The 12,118-nt window shown below is 39.5% G+C and overlaps 1 protein-coding gene across 2 annotated transcripts in view; it reads right to left on the bottom strand.

Annotated features, from left to right (window-relative positions):
* Positions 1-12,118, bottom strand: part of plxnb2b (plexin b2b) — a 119,375-nt gene that overhangs the window by 18,714 nt on the left and 88,543 nt on the right. For both annotated transcript variants that reach the window (XM_027273027.1, XM_027273026.1), the window contains 7 exons: positions 11,176-11,284; positions 10,356-10,492; positions 9,710-9,892; positions 7,943-8,036; positions 4,528-4,725; positions 2,485-2,664; positions 1,063-1,199 (listed from right to left, as the gene is read on the bottom strand). In XM_027273027.1, coding sequence (XP_027128828.1) covers positions 1,063-1,199; positions 2,485-2,664; positions 4,528-4,725; positions 7,943-8,036; positions 9,710-9,892; positions 10,356-10,492; positions 11,176-11,284 — 1,038 coding nt within the window. The remainder of the gene's footprint in view (positions 1-1,062; positions 1,200-2,484; positions 2,665-4,527; positions 4,726-7,942; positions 8,037-9,709; positions 9,893-10,355; positions 10,493-11,175; positions 11,285-12,118) is intronic.

Raw genomic sequence — 12,118 nt, 5'->3', positions numbered from 1 at the left:
ATAGGACAAGAGTTACAAAACAGCTTAAAAATATATAATCTGATTAAAGCTATGATTGCTTTACTACAGTACCAGTGAATGAGTGAGCTACGTTGCATAAAATTGCAGTTCCCACCACATTGGGGTTAGGACCTCAAACAGGATGCCAAGATAAGACAACAAGATGTGAGAGGTCACACATTTATTAGAAGAATAACAAAGAAATGTTACACAATCTTGTTTTTTATTTTCACTTTTCTATGGAACTATGCTTGGACTACTTCACTTGGAGTACTGGAGACCTAAGCCCCCCTTTTAACCGCTCAAAGACATGTACTTAACAAGGATTTATCATTGTATTACTTCACGGCTCCTTATTTTATGAGATTTACTTTTAAATGTCTTTCCGACTCCTTTTGTTTTGGGTCTCAAAAACTCAAGCTAAAAAAACATTATGATCATGCTCTGTATCTGTGATCGATGTCACATTTTATGCAGTGCTACCTCTCTCGAATCCCAGAATAAATCAGTCTATTTGGATTCCCGTGATAAGAGTTTCCTGCTCTAAATAGTCAGACAGGGAGTTATACCTCTCTGACATCTAACTGACCTCAAACAAAAGGAACAATCCCTTAACTAAATGTGCAAGCAGTTTTTTTTTTTGGCAAAAGAAGAAAGGACAGGAGAAAAAAGTAAAAGAAGTATTTCCTGATTTTGCAATTGCTGTTGTTATTTGTACACGGACAGCAGTGGGATACAGGCCAAACAATAAGGGAGTCATTTGCAGCAAAGCACAAAGGTTAAAGGGGTTGAGTTAAAAAGGCTGAGGTTGGGAAGCACTGGCATAAAATATTGAAGGTTTGTTAGTTGACTGACTGTGTGATGTTTCTTGCTAAACAGCAGACAAAAATAGCCTCTCCTGCAAGAAATATGTAAGCATCTAGAAAAAAAACTGCACCAGAGTATAATGTGTGGGGTCAAGCAGTTCACATAACAAACATTTAATTGGCTTCTCTGCTCCAAAAGTGCAATAAAAAGTAGTTGGATTACGACACATTTTTCCTAAAATAGCTAAACTTTTACCTGTAGCAGTACACCGAGATAGCGATGATGAGCAGCATGGGCACAACGACAGCAGGGATGATGATGTAGAGTGACAAATCATTCTTCTTCTCGTATTGCACCAAGCCGACCAGCCACTCCCCTTTCCCAAACTTGATCTGTGGATAAAAAAAACAGAGAGGGGAATCTCATTATCTGCACAAGCTCTCGCATTTTAAAGACATTTATTCAGGCGCACGTCAATGGTAAAGATTCAAGACTATTGAAGAGGAAACGGCGGATCATCTACATAATTGCCCACTGTTCTGCTAAAGCAGCTGCGGGACCTTACAGGATTTTTAAAGTGCTGGGTCTACGTGCAAGTTGATGGGCACACATTAACTGAACAAACGCACAATACAAGATACAATGATCCATTGTACTTTATAATCAAGCTTTTTCTGTATAGGTATTCAGCACTATTGATAGTCTGGTGGTGTAATTTCTTTATGCAGCACACAGCCACAGAAATTAAACAATAGCTCACTTAGAGGAATTACCCAGAGGAGAAGTTACAGTATTAATCACAATTGTGGCTCGGCTATAATTAAATGTAATTATAAAGGCCTGTAGCTACATGAAAATTGTTCAACCAGTAAAGGAATAGGGTCTCGAGATGTACAAAGGACATGCCCAGAGAAGTATAGTAAAGATTTATGATGCATGACTGCTCTCATCTGCAAGTCTATGGTATGTGTCTGCGGTGGGGAAATGTAACTAAGTACATTTATTGTACTTTTCATGCCACTTTATACAATACCTCACTGTGTTTCAGAGGGAAACGCTGTATTTTTTTACTCCACTACATTTATCTCATAGCTTTACTTACAAGTTTCTTTGCAAATCAATATTTCTGCACGCAAAACATCTGAAGAGCTTATAAAATATGATGTTTAAGATAACCAACATTTTATACAAGTAGAGCTGAAACAAACAACTGACCGACAGGAAATTAATTAGTAAATAGCTTTTCTTTTATAATGTTTCTGATACTGGTTGAACAAAACAAGCATTGTGCAGGTGTCAATTTGGACTCTGGGTAATTGTGAGTATTTTCTTATTTCTTACAAACCAAACAATTAATTAATTGAGAAGATGAATCCATAATTGAAATAATCATTGGCTAAAACAGTTAAAAATGAGCTCCATCTCAGTCAGCTACAATAGTAAAAAGTAACAACACATGATAATAATTCTGTATTTAATGCATGTTATATGCATGTTTAATGTATATAAGTACATTTTACTGATTATAGTGACGCAAGTTCACTTAAGTGCATTTCAATGTAAGTCCTGCATGTAATGGAGTATTTTTACCGTGTGCTGTGTGGTTTTTTTTTAGGATCTCATAACTCCCTCCACCACTACATCACTACACGTCTGCCTGTCTTTGTCTGATCTGACCATTAAGTCCAGCAGCTCGGGTCGGGTGTCTCGGCGCTGGCGTCTGGAGCGAGCTCGGGGTGGGGTTGAAGGTGGGTCCAGAAACAGCTTGTCATCCTGAAGCGTGTTGACCAAACAGGGAACGTCGCCCACAAAAGCTTGAGCCTCTTTGGCAGTCATAGCTTTGGAGAATCCCCGACCCTGCAGGGAAAGATCGACTGTATTACTCATAATGTCATGACTGAATGACATGGGAGGACAATTAATTACCACATTTGTACACCATCAATTCGACGCATCACATGATGAGTATTAAAAACATTATTGTAAGCTTTTCAATTAGTAATGGATGGAAAGTTTATAACAGCTCTTCACTGTTCCACTATGTGTGAGTGCCAAAAGTAATTAGAAAGATTAAGAATAAATTCACTGTAAGCACAATTCTAAGTAATTTCTTACTTGGGCTCAGCTCCCGTCAATCCTACAGTCCTGGCATTGCAACATTCACTTTATACTACAGCACACTTCTATATCTACAGACAGGCTTTCAATTATTCTAATGCAGTCTGGAGGAGAATAAAGGTGAAATTAACTTAAGTAAACCAGCGTCTGAGTCCGATCTGTTTTTTGTTTTTTTATTTACTAACATGTCAGGTGCCAAGAGAAAAGGAAGCTCAAAACTGACACAAGGACGTAAAATCAACTGACTGAATCTATTAGATGATTAATTGATTAGTTGTTTTCACACAGAATTTGATCTGGTACGTACATTCCCTTGTTCGTTTGTGATGATTTTCTGCTTTTTTTTGTCAAACATACATAAACATAAAAGGTTCCAGGGGTCGTACATACAAAAGGTGTCCCACTTCATTGTTGATTCTAGCCAACATGTGTTCATATCATGCAATGTATGACATCAACTCCATCCACTTTTCAACATTTGGAGAGGCTTCCATAATCCGAGGATTATTCAAGCAGCTATGACCGCCCCGACCTTTATAATGGCGTGCTCCTAACAGATACAGTCCTGGTGGCCACTCACTTGTGTGTTCCAAACTGTTCCCAAATTGCTGCTTTTATTTGTCTTATGTGATAATAAACTAAATATCTTTCAAGGTCTGGGCTATTTACAAAGGTTTTATAGATGAAATGACTCATCGATGATGAAATATTAGTTAGTTGCACCACTGGACTAATCAGAAATGTAACTAAACACATCCGTAAACAATACAGATAAAGATAAATAATTATAGTGGGGTGTAAAGAGAAACATGAACCTTCAACTATGCTCTTGAACTCCAGTCATTAGGTAAAAAGAAAAGCTTTTTCCTCTTCCTTTCAGCTGATAAAATGAAACTTAAATAGATTTTTCTCTTCTATTTACTGTTGTTTTTTTGTTTTTTTTAACTTAGCACTAATTAAAAAGCCTAATACAGGAAATTTAACATGCCAAACCTTGTTTATCAACTTATTTAGTTGCCGGTAAGACAAGATGTCACACCAACACCAATAATAGAGCTAATATTTATTTCAAGTTATATTTGAGTGTATATGGTTTTTAATTATTTTGGCTTAGGACCACTTATAAAGCTATGATTACTTGATTGTTGTAGAGTTTTTAAGACTTTAATTATCCAAATGCCTCCAAATTAGGAACCATTGTTTCCACTCAAGTTTAAATATATTACAACATGCATTACAACATACAACAATAAAAATATTTTTAATTGGTTTGAGAGGTTTAAAATAACTACTAATGTACATTTGCCTCAGTTCATTAAACTTGCAATCACACCACTGAAAGAAAAATATGAAATGTGCTGCTATTTGCATAACTGTTCTATGCAAAGAAAGCCAACAGTAAACATAAGCTGCTAAAGAGTGAAAATGTGGTACAGCTGCTGCAATTTAGCATCTTTTTTTTTTTTTAAATCTATCTATTTTTGTCCTCGAGTCAACACCATTTGTCGTAATTTCTTCACACAAAGAGGCTGACTTCCCAGAAACACAGTGGTGTGATACGACGACAGCAGCTGTAAAAGGACGCGAGCAGCCTGTACTCACAGTGACGATGATGATGCTGGCCTCGTTGATGACGTTCTTGGTCAGCTTGTCGAAGACTGGGTTCTGGTGGTAGTCGAAGGGCTTCAGTTCCTTCACCCAGTTGTCCAGGTGGATGTACGTTCTGAAGTGCTGGTTTAGGCTCTCGTTTACTGTTGGAGACCGAAACTGGATGACGGTGTCATTTTTCTCGTGATAGTCCTGAATGTATTGGGTGGGAAAAGTAAAATGTCACGTACAATGTTATATGTTGACATGTTAGCACACATAAAGGAAGCAAAACAAGACACAGACAGAGAATAAAACAGTATTCAATGGAGAAAATATGGGGGGATACAAAAGCAAACAGTGGGAGATGAGGGCTTTTTCTGAAAAAAGCGGTCAATTACTGTTTTTGTTGTGTGAGGGAAGAATGCTTTGGGGGTGTGAGGGTGGGAGAAAAAAAGCCTGATTTGGTACGTTGGGGAAAGTAAAATTATAATGTCTCTTTTCAGTCATTCTATTAAATTCCCTATCAGCCTATGATGAATCACAACTCGTACTGAGTCATTCCTTCTTTGGCTTTGTTTATTTGCTTTTGATTAACTTGTCTGATGGTGATTTCTGTCACTCTCTGATTGTTTCGACGGGGCTCACAATAAGGTGTGTGTGACAGCTACACGCAACAGTCCTACACCCAGCTTTTACTAATTTTTAAAAAAAGGACACGGCACAAGGTGTAGGCTACATCAGATAAAGTCACACGGTCACGCTACTACAAATTTCGAGACTGGTTGTGTGGGTTGTATGTCTTTTGTTTTAGCCCTGAAAATAAATTAAGGAATAGTTCAACATCTTGGAAATTAGTGGAGAAGATTCACACCGCTCTGATATCTGTCTATTAAATATGAAATGACAGCCAGCTGCCACGTGGCTTAGCACAAAGCTGAAAACAAAAAAAAACGGCTAGCCTGGCTCCGTCTAAATGTTACGAAATCTGCCAGCCAGCACCTCTAAAGCTCAATTAACATCTTTATTTAATCTGGGGGAAAAAAATGCAATGTAAAAATGACATTTTGGAGCCTTTCAGGGGATTATTTACAAGAATATTTCTTGGCCCCGGAGAAGTAACTTCCTGGAGACTTCATCGGTTGCCTGGCAACTGGTCATAGTCAAAAAATAGTCCGGCTTGCAACCCCCCAAATCGGTATTTATATGGACTAAATAAATTAGATATAACATGTTACTAGTAAACTTTAAAGATGCTGGTTGGCAGATTTCATAGTCTGGCTAGTTGTTTCCTCCTGTTTTTCTTTTTCTTTATAGCTCTGTGTATTTTAATGCTAGCTAACTTGGACTAGTATGAACACAAAGCAAGTATTGGGTTAAATAATCCATTAATTAGGTTTTCTAAAAATAAACTGCTTTCCAACAAGTAATTTAAACTGTGTTGTGACATTAAAACTCAAAGGACTGTCTTTAATCAAATGTCCCGATGGGCTACAGGTTTAATATACCAAATATGTGGTCACAGTGACCCTGTCCCTTCAATTGCAGGCCATGGACAATGTCATGAAGAAAAACATGCTCAAAATATATTAAGTAAGCCTGTGGTTGTGTGCAGGCTGTACACAGTTATAATGTATTTACAGTTAGCTGAATCCTAACATGCTCACAACGACAATGGTTTATGATCACCATTGTATTTTAGCATGTTATCATGCGAACGTTTGCCAATTAACACTACACAAACCGCTGCTGCTGAAGGTTGAATTGGTCATAAACTAAAGTACTGAACAAATTAAAATTGTGACCTGATGATGGTACTAGATGACGAATCAGTAGATTTATTAAATAAATATTCTGGTAATGTGGAATTGGTCGCTAGGAAACTGTAGCATCAGAAACTGTAACATAACTTATATAATAATATTATATTAAGTTAATTAAACATGAAATATAATTGCTTGGCCACTAAAACGAACTTATAATAGTTAATACAAACAGTAATTGTAAGACTTCATATGCAATTGTGCTCAACGTTTCTGTCTGTATTTTGTAATGTGGGAGATATGTCGTATTATTTTTCTGAATTGTACTTCTTAAATGTAAACAGGTCTCAAAAGGCTGGCTACCAAACAGGTACCGAGCACATGCAAATATTTTGAAAATTTCACCTCTCATCTCATCTATCACCCGTTCAGATGACATTAAGGCTTAAAGTTACGCATAATTAACAGCGTGACCGCTTGATTGAAAGGTAAATGCCGTTACAGATAGGGCTTATTAGAGCACCCAGGCGTCAGATCCACGTCTTTGCAGATATTTAGATTAGCCGGGAGGTCAGATCCACGTCTTTGCAGATATTTAGATTAGCCGGGAGGTGAAAGAAGCAGTACATCCAACATGGTGGCGCCCAGCACCACATATTTTCAGCTTTGAAACAGCTTCGGGAAAGCTACGGGTGATGCCACTCAGGCTCTGTCCATTCTTTATACTGTCACTGGGTGCAAGCCGTTCTTGAAATCTCTTGTTTACACTTACAAACAAGCTTTATACAGCAAAAAAAAAGAAAGAAACATAATTGCTTTGAGCAGCTAACCCTAAGCCAAAATGCAACATGTTTTCACCAAAAGCCAGCAACAATAATGACTCCAAATATTTGGGTCTAGTTCAGTGGATAGAACAACTTAAACCAAGAGAAGCTTATGAAGCTGACCAGCCAAGGTCTTTGAGATAACACTACACATCCACTGCTGCTAGTTTGTGGCGGCCAGAAGTTCTTTTCAAATCCCTCCTGTCCCTGGGTAGCAGGGACTAGGGACTTGGCCGGGAGTAAAGTGGAGAAGAGCAGCGGAGTCCTATAATCTTCTGCAACCTTAATGCTGGTATTAAATTTAGCCCTTTAAATGAAATGAACAAAATTGCTGCTGCTTAACACTGGCCAGTACACTGGAGGGCAGGGGCCGGCAGGCTGTGTGTTACTCCTTTAAGTTCCCTGGCAGAGTCAATCTTCCTTGATTAAGCTGGATAAGGAACACAGTTATAATTTGGTGAGGGTGAAACAGTGGCGCTGCTATCTGTAATCTGACAGGTTTGAAGGATTTATGGCCAAAGACGTGAGATGAAGTAATACCGGCTCGTGGAATCTCACTGATCAGTGGAAGCAAGGAGGAGTGGGGATGTGTGTTCACAGGGTTTAAATGAATCACCAGTGTAGTCGTGGGCTCATGAGATGTGGGGAGACAGATGGACACCGCTGTTACAGTGAGGAGGAGAGAACAGGTGGGAAAGTAGAAATTTTCAGAATCAGAGCAAATAGACACTTCAGAAAAAGAGTGGGGAGAGAGAGCGATGGAATGACTTTTAGAGATGGATAATCAGCGGGCTGAGTGAAAGATGGAGAGGAAGACAGAGGAGAAATGGAAGACACACACACCTCATAGGCTTTCATGTTGTCTCCCTGGACCATCATGACAGCAGTCTGGATTAGATCAAAGCCGGAGCCGGTCACCATGATGTTCCTCCCTCCACTAAAAACACAAAAAAAGGAGACATACACATAAGCAAACAGCACATATTAAAACGCATATAGTATATGAGTGACATATTGATATCTCTAGTCGCACAAAGACAAGCTCAGAGTTACGTGAAGACACTGCACCTGGAGTAATTTTCACAGGAGATGAAAACAAATTAGTTTAGCCTGCGAGCAGCCTATCTCCTGTCTGTTGTTCCAGCCCGTGTGCCTAATCACACCCGCAACGGTGCTTTCAATTGCACAGAAAAAGCAAGGTAACCGTCTAATGCATCCATTTTCAGCGATCATCAAGCAGTTTGGTACAACATCAAAGACTAGCATTCGTATACCCTTCAGCCAATCAGAAGTAAATATTCTGCGAGCATACACAAACACAAGCGTACTCTTGAAGGACAAATCACAATTTTTTAAAAAAAACAGAAAGGTTCTTGGCATTAATAACCTCAGACAGATAGAAGCTTGCAGAGGCAGGTGGCTTTCTTAGAGTGCAGTTTTCCACAACAGTGCTATTCTATTAGACCTTGTTATCAATGTCAGCCGTTTCTTTTCTTGCTTTGCTTCTCTGCTTTGAAAAACTACATTGCGTTGTATCTAAACGGACATTTAAGTTTTTGTTATCTAAATCTTACTGTCCTATTTTTGTTTATTACGATCAACGTCTTTCAGAATCTAAACTTCCCTCAGTATATCTGTTCCAGAGATTTGGAAATGCACAGTCTCCCACGAGAATGATGTCGAGAATCAGCCTCCTGCAGCTTTACAACAACAGTCTACTGTTGAGTCAATGCTCGGGGCGCTTTGAGCTAAATGCTCCAATAAACACAAAGTACAGCTATGGCTGATAGGAAGGTCACTGGTTTTGAAGATAAAGTATTGGACGAAGTGAAATATTGATCTGATGATGGCGCTCGGGGATCATCAGAGTTATGAATTCATCCAGACGTGACTGAGTGTACCAATTTCCATGACAATCCATCCGAAAGACAACGTGACATTTAACTCAACACCGCAAAGAAGAACATCAATGTGGCGTGAGAGGAAAAGTCAAAGGATCATCATAGTTATTAAGACTCATCTTATTAGCACCACAGATATCTCTACCAAAATGCATGGCAATACATTTATTAGTTGTTGGGATATTTAATTCTGGATCAAATTGATAGACTGACAAACAACAAAAATAAATGTAGCTGTTGTGGCAAAATTTCCAAGTCTCTACAAAGAAGGCGATGGGTATAATGTTACAAGGGGCATGTTACATGGAAACTTTCCATGGGAAGTTAAGCTGGGGAATTCTGGAAATATTCCAATTCGTAAACTTTCCATGGAAATTATGGGAAATAATGGGAATTAATTGGATATTGAGGGTAATTTAGTAATTGCTAGCTATTTACTGTATGAATACATTTCCATATGCCATTTGATTGAGGAATAGCAGATATTCAAGTGTACTCGGATGAAATCTGGTTGTTTTAGTCAAGATTAAGCTAAAATATAACTAAATTTAAGTTTCCTGTTAAAGGCCAACCTTCAATTTTGTTTGCAACCCTAATCATGATAGTACAGAGCAGACAAAAACACGACACCTGCCTAATAACACAATCTGCCTTGAGCTCAACACTCTAAAGATAAAAAAAGGCATGAATGCTGCTACTGTATACTGACCAGACAAAGCTTCCTTTGGGCTGGTGGTCCAGCACGATGGGGTTTTCCAAGAATCGGAAGGCACTTGGGACAGTTGTTACGGTACTCTTTCCATACGTCACCGTGACGGGGAGAAGGTCGGAGGGCACCTTATCTGTTCTGTATTCTCCTGTCCTGCAGGTGATCCTGACTCCAAAGTGCTCTCTGCCAAGACAAGGACACAGCTCAACACTGGCTGGCTGGCTGGCTGGAAGGAGTAGGGGGTCGCACGAGGTCAGTGTGCAGTGGAAGCCAACATGGCAGCAGCCTGACAGCTTGTTAAATCTCGGCTTTGCTGTTTCTCCAGCTCGTTATTTTTCTGTTACCTCTGCCTAAAATGTCACCATGGGCTGGTTTTGACAGAACACCGGTGGTCACAACAGTGAAGGAAAATTGTAAGTGAAAAAAAAAAAGCCTACTTAAGACACAAAAGTTAAGGTCAATTCCATATTTGTTCAGAAATATGAAAAAAAAAAATCTATTTATGGGCTTCAAAGTGTGCATACAGTAGAATTAGCATGGAATACAATGTCTGAATAACAAGTAGCACTTATCAACAGAAGAGACTGAATTGAAACAGAATTAGGTTTTGGCGTGAATGACAATTATTGAGGAAAGAAATCCTTACACAGTGCAGTCCACCGTTCCGATTGTAACGTGGACATCATCCTTACTGCCAGTATCCAAAAACTGTCCAGAAATTGTAATGAGGGTGCCCCCAGCTTTAGGACCTCTAGAGGGTGTCACCGTCTGGGGAATTGGGTCCTGGTGAGAGAGTTGGGGAGGAGGGGGGTGTTGCGAGATACAACATGAATACATACTCGTGTTTCCCCCTGCCAGGATTTTACATGCACACAGTAGCTCCAACACAGAGGCGAGCACTCACAGGAACAACACGCACAGATACAGTGTTATGTCTTACACACACACACATTTCCTTTCACCCTCTTTGACACACACTCATACAAGCACCACATCTGCCTCAATTTGCTGAGCAAACAGTTAGGCGGAGCACTCCCCTGTGGGGAAGCTTTAGCGGAGCCAGAGATATGAAAAGCCAGTTAAATGGCAACGCTGTAGCCTGTTAAAGTATGAGAGAGAAAAGGGGGCCCAGTGCATGGCATCTGGTTAAAGAGGACTGCATACACCTTCTGGCTTATTGTACGGTGCATTACCATTGTAATATAACGGCGTCTAAGTGCTGCATTTACCAATAGATTTGGATGTTGCGTTTGTACTTTCCACATAAACAACATGCCCTTGGTATGTTCTGATAACTGGCTCTCTGGAGTTAGGAAATGGAAACATAATAGAGACCAAAAACAAACAAAATCAGCTGAAAGCTTTTTTGGGGTTTCATTTTCTTGGGTCAAAAGTTGTTGTACGCCTCCATGAGTCCAGCTGAGGAGAAAGAAAAAGTTTGTGTGCGAGTAAGGGAGAGTACTTACCCTGTAGGTGAAGACGAGGGAGGAGATTCCTTTCTTCCCCCCATTCACCTCCACCTCCACCTGGCCCCACTTGGCTTTAGTGCCAGAAGAACCGATCTCGCACACAACACTGGAGAGGACAACAGAAAAAAACACATGAGAAACTACTAAAGACTAGGGCAGCAACTATTCACTGTCGATAAATCTATTGGTTTTCTTAATTCATTGACTTATCTAGTGTATATAACATGTCAAAAAAACTAGTTGAAAACTAACAGATAGCCTCATGAAATCTTTGTCCAAATTTATCCATTCCCATTAGCAAGTCCTGGATATTAGAGATATTGGCAGGCAAATGAGCGCCGTGTCTTGTTTTAGTTAACTGGAGAAAGTGGTGAAAATAACTGAGGTAATTAAAAAAACAAACATGGGAAGTAAAAGTAATAATAACTAAAAAGAATTTTGAAGTGGGCACAGATAATAAACATAATGTTGGTTCATCCAATGTTGTTGACTAAGTAGCTAGGAATGTAGTATGATTTCTAATGCCAAATTGGCATCCTATAGCATCTTAGAAATTGAACCCTCTGGGAATTTCCCTACACTGCAGAGTCTGAAGTTTTCTTGAAAGCGTGATAAACCAAACACGTCCAAGTCTGCTGCAGTCCTTGGAGAAAATGTGTTGCTGATGAAAGAGGTCAGCATAAAATGGCAAGCCTCATTCGGGGGGCTAACAGGTGGGCCACGAGCAGACAATTAACAGCTACAACAGAAATGTGAAGCGCAATGGAAAACCTGTCAAAACATACAGCATGTGCTAGACCATGCGGGGCAACTAACGACAAGATGAAGACCACGGCAGGCAGGTTAGCAACACAAAGAGGATGATTTAAGAGGGAAAAACATTCCATCTGCTCTCATAAATCCAGTTTTATGCCCTTATCGTGCAGATGGTGGGGCAAGG

This window comes from Larimichthys crocea, chromosome XXI, assembly GCF_000972845.2.
Source record: "Larimichthys crocea isolate SSNF chromosome XXI, L_crocea_2.0, whole genome shotgun sequence".
NCBI classification, from domain to species: domain Eukaryota; kingdom Metazoa; phylum Chordata; class Actinopteri; family Sciaenidae; genus Larimichthys; species Larimichthys crocea.
The sequence above is the reverse complement of the archived record's forward strand: the minus strand, read 5'-3'. Positions and strand labels throughout refer to the sequence as shown.